Below are 17,471 nucleotides of genomic sequence, written 5' to 3'. Positions count from 1 at the left end.
TGTACTCACCACCCTGGGCTGCTTCCCAGGCCCTCCAGCTTCCTCTCGAACCCACCCCTGTCTCCCCAGCAGTCAGTAGGAACAGTACATTACTGCTCAGGAGAATGAATTGTCTATACAATAAGATAGTACTGGGGAGAAAGACAGTGAGATTAGAGGCAGCCGCATACATTAAAATTCAAACTGAAATCCCAGCCTTGGAAGGAAACTAATAGAAGAAGAAAATATATCAAAAAGAGAAGAGCTGTCTCATCATTCACCTGTGCCGAAGTATCCAATTTTAGCCACATTCAATAGCACTGTCATTCATCTTCCCTTGGTGTTATTGTGATTTAAATCCAAGCTCTATAAAAGAGAGCAGTTCTTTTAAAATGATTGAGAGGGAATAAGGGCAAATTCAGTGTTTAGAAAAAGCTTATGACATCACAATATTATACTTTACTGATGGAGGCAATATTTCACGGTTTGGGATGAAAAACTAATAATTTTCTATTTGGTGTGAGTCACTGCATCATTATAAAAGGGAAAAATAAGTAGTTTTGTGCATTCCCAATCTTGTTCAAGAAGACATTGTGGTTTAAGTGTAATGCCTCTGATATATAGTATTTAAGTATTAGTCTGACTACATATTAATTACGTGTGTTTTTGATGTGGGCCGTTTTAATGTATGATGGAAATTAAATATCATGCTGTTTGGGCTTGGAAGGATAAACACATGACTGACAAAATGTTGTCTTTGTGCCAAAATTAAGCTGTTTCCAATGATTAGAATCTGTGTGTAAGCACGAGAGCTTGTGTTTGTGTAAAAGCCAGCGGACCCCAGCAGAGGAGAAGGGGTTGTGTAGTTCTTTGTGACCAGGTATGACAGGTGGATTTCCTAGTTCAGGAACGCGCTCCCAGAGCTACGCAAGCCCCTTTAGCACCCCGCCTCAACAGAGCAGATCCAGCCTAACCCAGGGGACAGGGACTTGGGACAAAGTCTGGGGTTGTTTGAGAAGTGATTCACTAAAGCCCAGATGATGATGCAGCCTGAGGGGGGATACCTGGGCCTTTTCCTCCAGTCACCCCAAGTTCTCCCTGTTAAGTTCTTTGCCTCAGCCTGAAAGGCCCTTCCTCTTTCCTTTCAGCCTTTCTGTGATGAGTGGAGAGGAGAGTCAGGAAGACCTTCACATGCTCGGTCCCCCACAGAGGACCTAAATTGTTCAGTAACCATAGAATAATTATAGCAAGAAATTTTTATGAGAAGGGACAATACAGTTTATACCTAGCAATGTATCTACTGCCTTGGTTTTCTCTGAAGGCTTAAAGTTCAAAGTGGGGCCTGGACCAGAGCTTCCCTGAGAGTCAGGAGCACTAAGCAGATGGAGCAGGTGGAACTCCTCCCCCACAGCTCTCTCGGGGCCCAGGTTTGAAGTCAGGGCCCTGAGGTTGTTCCGTCTCCCCACAGTATTTCAGCGAACTGAGGGCAAGCCTGATCAACAGCCAGCCTCTCCCCAAGCAGGAGGTCCTGGCCCAGTGCTTCAGGAACCTGATGGAAGGCGTGGAACAGAGCCTGTCCACCAAGAACAGAGACAGGTAAGCACTGTGCAGTAAGCCCAACATCTCTGGCTTGTGGAAATGAACTGGGGTTGTGCTTAACACAGCTCACATATAGATGTGACTTTTCTGTTACACCTCGTAACCCTAAACACGGTTTATTTCCATTCAGTAAATATTACTAGGTATTTGCTTTTTTTAAAGCACCATGCTAGGCACTATTTAGGGATGCAGAGATGAACAAAATGCAGCCTGTGCCCTTATGCACTTTATAATCCAGCACAAGGTAGGGAAAATAACTCACTGAGAAGGTCAAAAGAAGGAAAGCTCAGATCTGCCATGAGGGACAAGGAAAGCTTCCTGGCATTTGAACAGGCACAAGCTTTGAGGTCAGATAAACTCCAATTTAAATTTTATCCCTGCCCTCTATAGGCTGTGTGGCAGCGAATAAGGCAGTCAACTGCTCTGATCCTCCGTTTTCTCATCCACAAAATTGGTTGTGATATTTAAATGACAGAATGTAGTAAAGCATGGTACCTAGGACATAGGAGCCACGGTAAACATTAGTCCCTTCTTCTGCCTGACCTTTAAGAGTGCCTAGTTTTACAGTTGCCAATGAGATCTAAATGAAAGTAACTGAGACTTATCAGGTATGCCTCCATTGTTCATTTTTTTAGAGCACAAAATTTTACTGAATATCTGTTATGTGCTAGGTATTGAAGATACCAGTGGTGAACTAATTGTTCAAGGTTTTTGCCTCATAGAGCTTCTAGTGGGGGAAACAGATAATAATGAACAATAGAGAAAGAAAATGGTTTTTGGGGGGGAGTGCTGGGGGGGGGGGGTGGCCAGAACTGCCTGCACCACCCTTTTTGGCAACATTCAAATGTTTCACCATTTGAAATGCAAATCATCAGTCATTCCAGCAACCACTGCAGCCAGCGTGTGGTGGAGTCCCCAGCCTGGGCTCTGACAATACAAAGCCAAGTGTGACAGACTCTGCAAACACATACCCTTGACTGCTTGTTCCACGCCACAATCCTCTGTCAGGCAGGAGGGCAACCTCTGAGGCCAGCAGAAGAGACTTAATGAATGGGGACACCCCAGGTGCCTCAGGTGGGGGAAGATTGCTTGCCCTGAGGCTTGGGAATTTGAGTATCGATTGTTGAAAATAATGTCAGACAGCCCTCCTGTTCAAGAGAGCACTAGCCAACAAGGACTAGATGCTTTCCATGTACCGTGCACTGTGTTGAGTGCTTACAGGCATTGTCTCAACTGACTCGGTAAATTCTCACTTCACACAATCCCATGAGGTAGCTACTCAAGTTGAACACCAAGACAAGAGGTTAAATGTTCATCCAAGATCACCCAGTTAAGAAGTGGTGGAGCCAGGATTTGAACTCAGGTAATCTAGCCCAGTGCCCCCTCTTTTTGAACCACTAAGCCCGGTTTTCTCATCCACAAAATGAGGATACAAATACCTACCTTTGGGAAGACTTGTGATACTTAAGTGAATCTATACGTAAACTCAACCCAGTGCCTGGCACAAAAGGTTTGATTCTTTCCTTTATATTCCTTACCATCTCTGTGTAATTGGTTTTTTTTTTTAATTTTAAATAGTACACCCACAAAATGTACCCCTCAAATGGGTCTGGGTATATATGGTGGTAACCCTTGTTTTCCAGCCGGGGAAGGTGGAGAAGGGGGTGTTGATGGCCAAAAGTAATGGCTGCACTGGAGGCGGAAGCAGGAGCTCAGCCAGGACCTGGGGCTCTCTCCAAGGTTCTGAGCTCCACAGTGGCTTTATCCTCCAGAGGCTCATATAACTTCCGCCTTGCCACTGCCCTTGGCCTTTCTTCCTCTTTCCACAGGTTCACCCAGAACCTATCCGTCTTCAGAAGAGATGTGTCAGAGGCCCTGCGGACTGATGGCAGCACCGAGCCGTGCAGTCTGGATATGATGAGCTGACCGCCTTCCCTGACCATGTGCCGAGCAGCCTTTACCAAGAGACTCTTGTGGGTCCGGGTCCCAGGACAGCAATGTCGGCTAGCCCAGGAGAATCTATTTTTCAAAACAAACAACAACAAAAGCCCTACCTTTTTATAAGTCTGGCCTAATTATAAGAATTTATAACAGTGCACAAACAATGTAAATTCAGTCTTTACATTGAAAAAAAGCAAAAGATGTGTTTTCAGTCTTTCTAAAAAATAGCATTATCTTTGTTCTTATAAATGCTCCAAAAGGGTGTAGAAACAATATTTAACCAAAGAACTTAATAAACCAGGTTTGAACTTAAGTGTGTGCTAGTTAATGGAACTCTGTTGTAATCAAGGTTGTGAATGTGCTGGAGATGCAACCTTCAACATGGATCCTGAGTTGAGACAAATACCATTTGAACCCATTAAGTTAGTCGTTTCTTATGAGTCTGAAAGCAGCAGCGTTGGGGTCTCGGAGCTGTGGGTATTTAGAACGAGCCTGGGAGCGCTCCGAAGCATCCCACAGGACTGCGCGCAGCCCTCTTGGCCTCAGCAGCATCTGATAAAGTTGAGAGACAGTAACACAATTAAATGACTTACAAATAACGTTTGCTTTTCACTGGCATAAATCTGAAGTGGTTCGGTCTAGAAGAATTAAGCTGTGCAATTACTGCCTGCAGAGATATTCCTTCAGGAGTCAAGCAGACCCTGCAAGAAGTTCTGGGTGGTGCCGACACCCGGTCTTTCTGCCTCCACTTAACTTGTAGGACAAGCTAAGGTGTCTAATTAAAATATATATCCAAGGGGTGCCTGGGTGGTTCAGTCGGTTGAGTGTCCGACTTCGGCTCAGGTCATGATCTCACGGTCTGTGAGTTCAAGCCCCGAGTCGGGCTCTGCACTGACAGCTTGGAGCCTGGAGCCTGCTTCGAATTCTGTGTCTCCCTCTCTCTCTGCCCCTCCCCCTCTCATGCTCGCTCGCTCTCTGTCAAAAATAAATAAACATTAAAAAAAAATTTGTTAATATATATCCAAGACAGCTTTGCCTTCTTGAGACACCCAAAACAGTTCTGGATTTTCAGAGGATCAGGTTTCCATCCGTCCACAAAACCTCTTATTACTGTAGGGATTGCAGCTTAACCCAAACCCAGGACATGAAGGAGGCCTTCCCAGTTTGTGATAGACTGTAACTAGGCTATTAATTTGAGCTTGCCACTGTCTTATGGCTTTTGTATGTCACTGCCCTGTCTACACGGTTCAGGCTTGTAATAAATATCGTGCCCTTTATTTCTAATAAGACATGAAAGGTTGGCCTTACTGGTGAAGAAGAAGTAAATCCACAGGCTCCTGTGATAATCACGTTTCCCAGACTAGTGTTTCTTAAAACCTTTCTTGGTACTTGAGTTTAGCAACAGGCTTGTGACATAAAAGCAAAATCACCCAAGGTTATCTCAAAATGTTTTCCTTCTCTATGTGAACCCAGGAAATCAGGGAAATGTGTGTTACAGATAGGGTTACTTCTGGTATTTAATGAGTAAGTAGGCCTTAGCCTTATGCTATATTTCTTTAGCACTGGGAAATGTAATTTTCCCTGAGAAGGCAAACTCTAAACTTTATGAAACATCAACTATCTGTGCAAGTCCGACTTGAGGATGTCTGTTTCTCAGGGGCTTATTACTGCATATTCGTCTCACAAAAGTGCTTCATAGAAGGTCTGTCCCACTCTGACACTTCTTTCTTTTATTATTTTTTTTATGTTTGTTTAGATTTGAGAGAGAAAGAGAGTGAGCAGGGGAAGGGCAGAGAGGAAGACACAGAATCCGAAGCAGGCTCCAGGCTCTGAGTTGTCAGCACAGAGCCAGACGTGGGGCTTGAACCCACGAACCATGAGATCATGACCTGAGCCGAAGTCAGATGTGTAAATGACTGAGCCGCCCAGGCACCACCCCCCCCCCCCCCCCGCCCCGGACACTTCTTTACAAAAGTTGGACCTGAAAGCACCACACCATCTGCACTGAAATGCTCCCAAGAAAATAACAATGCACACTTGCTTTTCTTGGCCGCCCTGCCAAAGGTCACCTGGTGGTTTCACATCAGCCAGGGAAGGCACCATCAGCCTTGGCCTTGGAGAGCCGCTCCCACAGGAGGACTTGTCAGGCCTGCCCCGACGGCCAACCTCAGCCTGCTCTTGGTGGGGATTTACAGCGCACCTCGAGGCGGCACACAGGCTGAGAACAGACATAGCAAATACTTAACAGAACATCTGCCATGCCCCTTCCATGTGTGATCGCCCTTGGTCCTCACAAGCCCTGTGAAGGCAGACGGCATCACTCTCACCCTTCAGATAAGGAAAGTTCGGCTCATAGGTGGTACATAGCTTACACAGGTCACACAGGCGAGATCTGAACCCATCTCTCTCACCTCAAAGCAATTCCTGCTTTCTTCCAAGAAGACCTGGATTTAAGAATGATGAGCTGAGGGGCACCTGGGTGGCTCAGTCGGTTGAGCATCCAACTCTCGATTTCCGCTCTGGTCATGATCTCACAGTTCGTGGGATCCAGCCCCACACTGGGCTCTGTGTTGACAGCATGGAACCTGCTTGGGATTCTCTCTCTCCCTCTGCCCCTCCCTACCTCTCTCCTTCTCTCTCTTCCTCCCTCCCAAATAAACAAAAATAAATACTTCTTTTTTAAAAAAAAGAATGGTGAGTTGAAACCAGTTAATATTTACATCCACTTTCATGTGTGTTTCTGAACTCTGTTGCTACAGAAAAAATTACCCCAAACTGTATTGGCTTAGAACAACAGTGGTTATCTCACAGTTTCTGGGGGTCAGAAATCTGTATGTAGCTGGATCCTCCGCTTAAGGGTCCCTCACAGACTGCCATCCACATTGTTGGGCTGTGGTCATCCCAGGACTCAACTGGGGAAAGATCTGCTTCCACACTCACTCATGGTGAGGAGTCAGTTCCTCGCAGATTGGTGATCGGAGAGCCTCAGTGCCTTGCCGAATGGGCCTCTCCATAGGGCAGCGCACAGCATGGCGTCTTGGCTTCATCAAGAGCGAGCAGAGGAGCGAAGAGACATTGCCGCAGTCTGGAAGTCCAGCCTCTTAGCTCATCTCAGAAGGGGCATCCCATCACTTTTGCTGTATTCCCTTGGAAGGAAATCGCTAGGCCCAGCCCGCACCCAAGGGGAGGGGTTACCCAAGGGCCTGAATACCAGGAGGCAGGGATCTACGGACGCCATTTTCAAAGCTGCTTGCCACAGCTCTCTTAACCAGCCTTTACTGGAGAGGTTAATTAAGTGTGGCTACAGGTTTCTCCCTTGAAACCTGGAAAGGAATCTTGATTTTCTTTGGCGGGTGAATGAAGTTCCATTCTGTGCCCTAAGGAAGAAAAGATGGTAGGGAAGCTGGCATGTTTCCGGAGCACATTATACTGCACACTCACCCCACTACTGAAGCTGTTTGAGAACTGTGCCCCCACCCACAGCCTGCCCTGAAGACTCCTGGGGAAACAGTTCTCGGGAGGGACACCTTATGCCAGCGATAAATCAAGCGTTCAAGGGCACACCCACACTTGTGGAATCTACACAAAGGAGAACTAGTTGGATCTGTTATGTACTCGAACGAGGTCACAGGTGTATGTAAATCACATTCAGCAACAGGAAGAAATAAACGGTGCAGGCAGGTCTCCGGGGTCAGAGTGAGGGTGAAGTGGGAGGTGCAGGCCAGTGCTGGCTCACCTCATTCTCCCGGGGAGGCCGCTGTGCAGACAAGCATCGTTCGTGCAGTGGCATCGGGGCGGGGTCTACATCTAGCCAACTGCTCCAGTTGATAACTCAAGCAAGAAACGGTGTGAAGGTGTTCTGACTTTGCTCGATGGTTGCCTTCCACACTGACTTAAGAACCTGACCCTGAGAAAGCTGTATCCTGCTTATATTCCAGATGTTTCCATTTTTCTGTGTTTGCCATTCAGCCTTCTCTAGGATGCAGGGGCGGGGGGATGAGAGCGCATGAGTCCCTGTGCCACGTGATGATCCCAGCTGCCCAGAAGAGCCCTCTTGGCCCCCCAGACTCGCTTCCACTGGCCCTGCCAACCTAGAAGTGCCACTAGATTGCGGTACTGAAGGTCTCTTTCAGCGTGCAAAACAGGCCTGGCATATAGCCATCAGCTGAGACCCTTGAGGATTAGTTAGCCACCAATAGAGAGCTGGGCATGAGAACAAGGAATAGGATAGTCTGGATGAGAGAAACTGGGGAAAGTGAAAAATCTGGCAGATGGGAACCCTATCTAGATGGAGGTCAGTCCAGCAGTTTGGCGGTGGTATCCTCTGGGAGAACTCAGCTCCTTACAGTGACGTGGGAGAGAGCACCTGGAGAGGAGAGCAAGGTGAGTAGAAAGGGAGAAAGTAACAGTTTCAAGGCAAAAATTAATGACAAGGACATTTATTATTGAGCAGCCACTGAGTGTTGCAAATACCTATCCCATTTAAATTAATGTTTCCCAATAAGAATATCAAGTAAGTAATATTATCCCCATTTTAGAGATGAGAAAACTGAGACTAAATGACTGCCCCCAGGCCACATAGCTAACAAGTGGACAAGCCGGGTCAAAATCAGGTCAGCCTGGGGCGCCTGGGCTGTTAAGTCAGTTAAGTGTGCGACTTGATTTCAGCTCAGATCACAAACCCAGACTCTTGGGATTGAGCCTGCTTAAGCTTCTTCTATCTCTCCCTCTCCCCGATTCACATTCTCTCTTGATAAAAAATCAGATCAGCCTGACTCCAGAACTCATGTCTCTTATCCTTTATAATCCCTTAAACTGGGTGCTTCACCACCGGACTTCAGGGCCAGTGGATGGGGAGGTGGGCCTGGAACCCTCCAGGAGCCCCAAATGGAGCTGGACACTCTCAAAGAAAGGCCAGTCCAACACCTGGCTGGGTTCCTTGCATGCTGCGTCCATGGGTTCCGCCACCGATTCACCCTCCTCCCTGAACTTTATAAAATCGTTCTTGAGACTTTTTAATGTTTTATTGAGGTGCAAGTTTACGATGACAGCAAACCTTTCAAACTACAGCAAGAGTAACCTGCCTCCTTGGCATATTAAAAAATAATGGTAGTGTCGGTTTTTACGTCCCATAGTTTGGATTGCTGATAAGAGCGCTTCCTTGACAAGATTCTTTTTGAGGTTTACAGAAAGCGTAATAAAATATGTAAGTTACATTTCCACAAACAAAAGCTATAACATAAGTTATTTATAAGCGTGAGATACAACAGTATCACGATAAATAAACCATAAAGGGTACCTGCAACATCCATCTTAATGTAATTTGCCCAACCAAAGTGTTGAAACGAAGTCAAATTTAGTAGAGAAATCTGTCGGGAAGAGAGGAAAGTTGTAGAACACAAAAGGGAGAAAATGGCTGATGGGTGGTGGAGGGAAACGAGGGCATGGGGTCAGTTTAGGGGGTATCCAGATGGCCCTCACGTGTGGCTGCCCTCCGTGCCTAATCTCACTCCCCCGCGCCCGTGTGCACTGACCAGTCCCTCTCTCCTTGCACTCGGCCATCTGCACCTGGTCCCTGCTCACACACCCCTCCGCATCCGCCCAGCCCTCTCCCTTCCTGTCTCACACCCTCTGTCTTAACCCCCAGCCCCATGGCCAGCTTCTTGATGTGGCTGCCAGCCTCCCTGCCGCAAGGCCAGGGCCCCGGTGGGACTCGGCACAAAGATCCTGGAAATCATTCATTCACTCATTCATTCGCCTACCACAGATAAAACAAAGTATGAGACAAAGTCCCTGCCTTCAGAGAGCTGGCGAACAGGATAAATAAGATGGGTTTCAAAGGCAACGAATGTAAGGATGAAAATAAACAGGGATGGGGCGCCTGGGTGGCTCAGTCGGCTGAGCGACCGACTTCGGCTCAGGTCATGATCTCACGGTTTGTGAGTTTGAGCCCCGCGATGGGCTTTGTGCTGACAGCTCGGAGCCTGAAGCCTGCTTCGGATTCTGTGTCTCCCTCTCTCTCTGCCTCTCCCCCGATCATGCTCTGTCTCTCTGTGTCTCAAAAATAAATAAACATTAAAAAAAAAAGTTTAATAAAAAAAAAAGAAACAGGGATAGAGAGTGACAGGGGAGAGGGGGCTACTTTGGAGGATGGGCAGAGAGCCATAACTGACCTGCATTTTCAAAGATGCCTCGGGCAGAGCTGGGGGAAGTGAATGCCGAACCCGCGTATGCGCACAATCCCAGATGCACTTGGATCCCTTTACCCATCCCTTCATCTGACCTTGCTGTGTGCTCCTCAGGTTAGTACCACAAACTTGTGATGCGGATCCTCCAGCGGGCCCAGCCCCAACACATGGAATAAAATGCTGTCGATATTGTTGTGTCCCGAAGGAGCTCTCCGACTAGCAGAAGGGACAGAAAGGAGCCCCACCATGGCCAGTCCTCATGCCTCTGCTTCCGGGCACCTTCACCCAGCTCCTCCACTAATCTTCCCTGCCCCCTCAGTCCTTACTACCTGCTCCCAGAGTAGAAATGGGAGAATGAGGTAAAGGGAAAAGCATGGGCTCTGGGATCAAGATAGTCCTGGGTTCAAATCCCAACTCCAGCCTTCTCAGCTGCATACCCCTGGGCGAGAGATTCACATCCCTCAACCAACTGTCCTTTGAGTCTCGTGACTGGTGCTGGGGGGCACAAAGACCACACAGTACCAGCTGGCCTTTGCCTTCCTCCAGCTGGCAGAGTCGAGAAGGCCTTGCAGGCTTCCTCAGGAAGGCCCCTCCCTAGTCTTTCCCATCATGGGGAGGCAGCAACAAAGAGTTCAAACTGCCTTACTCCCACTAACTGATGGGCAAACTGAGCCCCAAAGTTGGGACACGGTCCAGAAAATTTGAACAGGTGCTCAGTACATATGTGTTGAATAGATGAATGAATGAGCGGATCAATTTGGGCAGGCGTCTTTAGAGCCTTCCATCCCGAGAACTGCAAGGGCCCCCAGAGACTTCCAACTCGGGTGTGCGAACAAAGAGTGGAAGGTGGACAGGTAAGCAACCTGTGGCATGGTTATGTGTGCCAAATTGTGTGTGTGTGTGTGTGTGTGTGTGTGTCTTTGTCTATGGAAGTAGTCCATAACATTTTCATCAACCTTTCAAATAGGATTTCTGACCCAAATATATTTAAGAGCCCTGATTCAATCTCTACCCCCATTTCATAGATGGGGAAATTGAGTCCAATTCACCCAAGAAATAAGCGGCAGAACGAGACTGGACTAACTTGGCCTCCTGAACATCGGCAGTTGGGAATCCCAACATCCTGTCCTCCAGCCCTGAAGCCACCCCTCTCTCCTGGATGTCTCCCAGCAAGCCCCCCACCAGTCCACCGGTCCTCCCAACTTCTCCAAAGGGAAGAAGAGACAGTGCATTGCACTCAGAAATCTTTCTGGCCCCCACAACCCCAGTTCTTAGAATTTTCATCGTCTAATCTCTCTTCTTGGGCATGTGCATATGTGTCTGTCATTGTTCAACTGATAGCAGGCAAGAAGGGACAGCATAAATTTATAATCTCAGGAACACCAACTACGCATCAAAACATATTTGGGCAAAAGGTGCTTAGAGGTAAATTTATGACCTTTTATATATTTCTTTAAAAAAAAACAAGAAACGTTGATAAAAAACATTAACTAGATTTTCACCTCAACAAAGAAGAAAAAGTTAATGAAAATAAATCAAAACATTCCTCAAAGACATGACATAAAAAAGAAGATAAGGAAATAAAAGGCTTCTCTTTAAGACCAGTAAAATAGACAAACCTTTGGCAAATATGATAAGAGAAGACACAACTGAGAAACACTGAGAGTGGAGAGCAGAGGATGTTAGCTCAGATTCACATGAGAGTTTCCAATTATGGAAGAATCTTCCCACAACATTGTTACAACGAATTTGAGAACTTGGATGAAATGGACAATATTCTGGGCACTGGCTTCCGAATGTGAGTATGCATCAGAATCACCTGGAGGGCTTGTTAAAGCAGATTGCCTAGCCCTACCCTGGAGTTTCCGATTCAGGAGGTCTGGGCTGGGGTCCAAGAATCTGCAATTCTAACAAATTCCCAGGTGCTGCTGCTGCTTCTGGTCCAGGCACACATTTTGAGAACCCCTGTCCCAGGGACTGCTATCTGCCCCATTTACTCCCCTTCCTGAGCTGGCTAACCTCTCTGCTCTGTCTGGACTGGGAAAGAGGGGGGTTGCTATCAGTGGTCTACTGCTGGATGACCACAAAACTAGGCACCTCAGAAAGCTGGGACCCAGGTGGCGAGGCAGAATTCTGCCCCTGCCTTGCACTGCTGTTTTCACCTGGATGGGCTCTTTGAATCCCATGACATCGGTATTGTTGCTTTACTAGATGAGGAACTGACGTGCAAAAAGGGTGAATTCCCCAAGCCCACAGCTGGGAAACAGAGGTTCTTAAGCACTGGGCCAGTCACCATGCCCTGGGGGCAGTGTGGGCCACATCACCCACTTCTCTTTAATTCTTTTTTTTTTTTTAACTTTTTTTAATGTTTATTTATTTTTGAGACAGAGTGCAAGCAGGGAAGAGCAGAGAGAGAGGGAGACACAAAATCGGAAGCAGGCTCCAGGATCCAAGCTGTCAGCACAGAGCCCAACACGGGCTCGAACCCACGAACGAACGGGGAGATCATGACCCCAGCGGAAGTCGAACGCTTAGCCAGTGAGCCACCCAGGCGCCCCTAATTCTATGCCCACATACCTGTGTGGGGTGGGCCTTGTTATCCCAATTTAACAAAGCCAGGAAGTGGGGAGGACAGTCCTGGAACCCTGGGCTTTGGATGCCAGAAGGGAAATGGAGCAGGCGAGGTGACTCCTTAGCCCTGGAGAAGGGGGGCTGTGAGCTGCATGAACTCTCTGACCTGAAGTTCCCTCATCAGGTAAAAAATGGGATCAATAACAGCCTTCCCTCACAGGGTGGTTGGGAGAAATAAGTAAATGCCCACCCCCTGCCCGGCACACACTACGTTCTCCACCTACAGCAGCTCTACTGTTGTCGTTAAAGTTATTATTATATAATCCAGTTCCTCACAGGCATGTCCACAGACCTTATCTCATTTACTTCTCACGGCCACCCTGGGGGTAGCTATTACCCTTCCTATTTTACAAATAAGGAAAATGAGGCTCCAGGAGGGGCAATGAGGGGCCAAACAGTCCCCAAACCACTGGTGGCAGAGCCTGAAATAGAAGCAGGAGGCCCCCAGTATGGAGTCAGTGTTCCATTTGAAGATTCTTGGATTTCCAAGGAAAGAGGGCTTGTCCTGCCCCAGGCACCCTGCCCTCCTCACCGGTGCCTCACTTGCCAGTGGCCTCATTCTCTCCACCCAGCAAGAGCCAGCGACTAGCCCAAGGTCACTCAGCGGGCGGTGAGCTGACTCAGGAACCCAGGCCTTAAGACTGAAGATCTTGAAACCTGTGAGCTACTGGGGGTAGATTATTAGGAAGAACCCCCAACATGCTGCCTCCCACCTTTCCTGGTCCTCTAAGACTGACCCTGCAGATAGACAAATAACATTTTTCTGTTCAAGATACTGAGCCTCTGCAAATAACCTAAAACTGCAAACAGATAAACAAGAACCATCAGAATAATACGTCAACCATCATGTTGGGGGTGGGAGTGGGAGAGCAGCCACAGCCCCTCAGTGCCTACTATGTGCCAGGCCCTAAGCCCTACCTACCTTCTCTCAATATCTCACGCAAGACTTACGACAATTCCGCAATGCACGCGTGGCCCATTTTATAAACGAGAAAACCAAGCCCAAAGATATGAAGTCACTTGCCCAAGGTCACTGAACTAGAAAGTGACCGACCCAATGTGAACACTCTTCTGGCCAACCGCCTATCGGAGCTCTCACCACGTCCGCAAGACAGGGAGAGCGAGAGGGGCCTGGCCAGGGGTGCAGCAGTCAGTTTGCACCTAACGATTTTAGAATTCGCGAGTAGAAAACGATTCTGTATGTCTCCTCCAGGGGAGACAGCTGTGGCTGGCGCTGGGGGTGACCTCCCGGCGTAGGTCCTGTCCTGTCCACGGTGCCCTTCGACCCGCCTTGGCAGTCCCCGAGAGCGTGAGCGGAGCAGGGAGGGAGCGGTTCAACGCTCAGGCTGGCCGGGAGCGGGAGGGGCTCGCAGCCCCCGTTACCCAAAGAAATCCCGGTCTTTACTCTAAAGATGAACAGCCTCTGCGCCTTGCCTCTCGGGCACCCCTGATCCCCACAACTGCCGTGCCACGGGCGGGTCCCCACGCGCGACCATAGTCCCGTCCATCCTGCAACGAATTTCGAGGGGCTGGATCCCCGCTCCCCACCGGGGGACCCTGGGTCCCTAGACCAGCTGGGCCAGGCACGCGTGGGCTTAGGGGAGTCACACCTCGGTCCGCCTGGCGGGAGCCGGCGACTGTCTCCAAAGTGGCCCGAGCGGGGGCGAATTCTCCCCACGCGGGTCGGCGTCCTCGGGAGCGCGGAACACGCGGCGGGCTCCCCTCACGCAGCGCGCTGGGAGCGCGGAGCTCGTGCGGGGTAGTGCGCTCCTTTCGTTGCTCCCGCGGCGGTGAAGAGTCCAAGACGCTTCCGCGGATTCCACAGGGTCATTCCGGACTTGCCACTCCATTGCAATGGAGAGGATTCGCATGGTTTGGTTTTTGCCCAGATGACAAAATTTGGAAGAAAACGAAACCCCCCTCAGCAAGAGGCAATTTCACCGGCAGAGCGCCCTGGCCCGCCCCGCGCTGCGGCCGGGGAAGCGGCCCCGGCCGGGAGGAGCGGGGAGCGTCTGCTAATTGCAGCTTCGTTAGATTTCGGGTTTGGGAGGCTGCGGTTCGGGCGCTAATATCCGCCGCCCATTATCCCGGCTAATAAATTTGACCTATTGTTCGTTTGTTAAAATGATGTCACCTTGGAACAGTCCCTAAGCTCCTATTTCCATGAATTAGGCCTTTATTGAAAGCCGGGAGCCAATGGGAGGAGAGAGGCTTGTTGATCGCAGCCAATGGCTGCGGCGGGAGAGGAATTAGCAGCGGAAACTCCAGGTTCGGTTCAAGAAAGATGACACAGAGCCTGTCGGGCCCGCGCACTCTTGGCAAAGTTTCAGTGCAACGAGAGGCGCCGGGCGCTCCATGGCCGCGCCGTAACAGGGACCCAGCCGCCTCCCCGCCCAGCCCAACCCAGCCCTTCCGCCCGCCCAGGATGGAGGCGCCCGCCAGCGCGCAGACCCCGCACCCGCACGAGCCCATCAGCTTCGGCATCGACCAGATCCTCAACAGCCCGGACCAGGACAGCGCACCGGCCCCGCGGGGCCCCGACGGCGCCAGCTACCTGGGAGGGCCCCCCGGGGGCCGTCCGGGCGCCACATACCCGTCTCTGCCCGCCTCCTTTGCCGGCCTCGGCGCGCCCTTCGAGGACCCGGGATCTTACAGTGTCAACCTGAGCCTGGCGCCCGCCGGAGTGATCCGAGTGCCAGCGCACAGGCCGCTGCCCGGGGCCGTGCCACCGCCTCTGCCTAGCGCGCTGCCCGCCATGCCCTCCGTGCCCACGGTCTCCAGCCTGGGCGGCCTCAATTTTCCCTGGATGGAGAGCAGCCGCCGCTTCGTGAAAGACCGCTTCACAGGTGAGCAGGGCGAGCGAACAAGCGCCGGGCCTTGGCCCTCCCGGGGCCAGAGGCGCCGCGCCCAAGGTGCTCCACTCCGGGAAACGATTCCGGAGGCCCAAGCGCGACGGAGGCCTCAGCGCCGGGGGCCCCGGGCTACCGTAGGGGGAGGAAAATCAGGGAGTTTCGGGGAAATAAGCCTACGCCCAGGGGAAGAGGGGAGTATCTCCCAACCGGCTTGGTGCCGCTGGGGACGCGGGGGACCAACGAAATAGCGGAGCACCCTGCGCCCAACCGGGCGGCACGGGGTCCGCGTGGGGCCTGAACGGCAGTCGAGCCGGGCTGGGCTTAAGGGTGCCTCGTGTGTCTCCGCAGCGGCGGCGGCGCTCACGCCCTTCACCGTGACCCGGCGCATCGGCCACCCCTACCAGAACAGGACACCGCCCAAGCGTAAGAAGCCGCGCACGTCCTTTTCTCGGGTGCAGATCTGCGAGCTGGAAAAGCGCTTCCACCGCCAGAAGTACCTGGCCTCCGCCGAGAGGGCGGCGCTCGCCAAGTCCCTCAAAATGACGGACGCGCAGGTCAAGACCTGGTTCCAAAACCGGAGGACCAAATGGCGGTGAGAGAGGCCCGGCTCAGCCCGTCTTGCACCCGCCCTTCACCTTGCCCCGCGCCGCAGCCTCGCGCTCTCCCCATTCTGTGCTACCCGCTACCCGCCCTCCCAGGGCTGCGCCTTCCCACTCCTTCCCAAATTTTATCTCCCTTGTCTCCTTCCCGCCGGCCTGTGTTTCTCTCCCCACTCTCTCGCGCCTCGGCTTCTCCTCCATTCCCATCCCTGTATCGCTCTCGTGCGCCTCTCCAACTCTCCGTGTTTTCTTCCGCTTCTGCAGCCGCTCAGTTTCCTCTCACCTGCACCTTCACCGGCATCCACCCCACCCCCCACCCTGGGGTCTCTCGCACTCTCCTTCTCCCTCCCACCAGCCCTCTCGGATCTCCGACACTCCGCGCGGGCTCCGTGTTCCCCCTGTGGCTCCCCATCCTGACTCCAGCCCCGTTTTTATCCGATCCCTATTTCCATACAACCCGTGAACGGCGAAGCGATCGCGTTTTGGAAGAGAGGTTCGAGAAGGGCCTGGGAGAACTGGATGAGGCTGACCTGGCCCAGGAACACCGTGCGGGCAGTGCAGAGCCAGCCCTCCCACCCGCGAACCCTAGCGTCCCGACTGCCCGCAGGGCTGAGTCAGTTACACGCATGCCCTGCCCTTGTTGTCCCGCAAAAGAAACATCTTTGTTGTTGGCGAAGCCACAATACGCGGACGTGCAGGTGGGCGGCGGGCGGAGTCCCCTCCCCACGACCGCCCGGCACACAACAAAAACAAACGATGCCAACCCACTCCCCGGACGCGCGGGCCTCGGGCGCACAGCGCCAGCAGGGGTGCAGACGGGTCCTGCGCCTCGAGGCTCCCGGCTGGCCTCCGCTCCCGGGAGGGCTGGGGCCCCGCCGGCGGCCCCGCAGTGCCGGGTGCATGACGGTGCTGTCCCTCTCCCTCCCCCGGTGCAGGCGGCAGACGGCGGAGGAGCGGGAGGCGGAGCGGCAGCAGGCGAGCCGGCTCATGCTGCAGCTGCAACACGACGCCTTCCAAAAGAGCCTCAACGACTCCATCCAGCCCGACCCTCTCTGTCTGCACAACTCGTCGCTGTTTGCTCTGCAGAATCTGCAGCCCTGGGAGGAGGACAGCTCCAAGGTCCCCGCCGTCACTTCTCTGGTGTGAGCCACGGATCGCCAAGGATCGGCAAGGATCGCCGCCCCCACCCGGCGGGGCGCCCCGGGCCCCCAGCCGGGCTGGGGGGACCCGAGGCCGAGAGGGACAGGGGCCTCCGAGCTCCAGTAGGCCCCGGGGCGCGGCCGCATCCCCGCCGGCCGCGGAGGGGGGCTGGGCCCGGGCTCCGCGCGGCTGCACAATCCGAGCCCCCGCCCCGCGCCCAGTCCCGCCCCAGGCCAGGGCCTGACAAAGAAAGCGCCTTACGTTTCTCCGCCCCTCGCCCGCACCCCCCCGGGCCGGGCGCCTGTATTATACTTTGTACTTTTGCCCAAACGTGTAAATAATAAAAGTTTTGGCTTTTTTCTTTAGAAACCGGCCACCTGCTTCCCCCGCGGGGGCCGCTAGAGGAGGGGCGGCCGACCAGGTGGCTGGGGGGAGCGCCAGGGCTGGGGCACCCTGCGTTTAGGCTGGGTCCACTCCTCTCCTTTTCCGTTCCTTTTATTTAAGTCGTTTTATTTAATAAAAAAGTTAGCTATTTCACTTAA

The 17,471-nt window shown here is 51.9% G+C and overlaps 2 protein-coding genes across 5 annotated transcripts in view; both read left to right on the top strand.

Moving 5' to 3' along the window:
* RANBP17 (RAN binding protein 17) overlaps positions 1-3,832 on the top strand; it is a 333,056-nt gene extending 329,224 nt beyond the window's left edge. For all 4 annotated transcript variants that reach the window (XM_043596086.1, XM_043596085.1, XM_043596083.1 and 1 more), the window contains 2 exons: positions 1,448-1,575; positions 3,408-3,832. In XM_043596086.1, the coding sequence (XP_043452021.1) occupies positions 1,448-1,575; positions 3,408-3,504 (225 nt within the window). In that variant the 3' untranslated portion in view covers positions 3,505-3,832. The remainder of the gene's footprint in view (positions 1-1,447; positions 1,576-3,407) is intronic.
* An 8,394-nt stretch (positions 3,833-12,226) lies between these two features.
* On the top strand, positions 12,227-17,471 carry TLX3 (T cell leukemia homeobox 3). Its single transcript, XM_043596079.1, has 3 exons — positions 12,227-15,184; positions 15,539-15,782; positions 16,725-17,471. The coding sequence occupies exons 1-3, from the start codon at positions 14,623-14,625 to the stop codon at positions 16,933-16,935; spliced, it is 1,017 nt and encodes a 338-aa protein (XP_043452014.1). The 5' UTR covers positions 12,227-14,622; the 3' UTR covers positions 16,936-17,471.

Source organism: Prionailurus bengalensis, chromosome A1, assembly GCF_016509475.1.
Source record: "Prionailurus bengalensis isolate Pbe53 chromosome A1, Fcat_Pben_1.1_paternal_pri, whole genome shotgun sequence".
In the NCBI taxonomy this organism is placed as follows: Eukaryota; Metazoa; Chordata; class Mammalia; order Carnivora; family Felidae; genus Prionailurus; species Prionailurus bengalensis.
The sequence above is the reverse complement of the archived record's forward strand: the minus strand, read 5'-3'. Positions and strand labels throughout refer to the sequence as shown.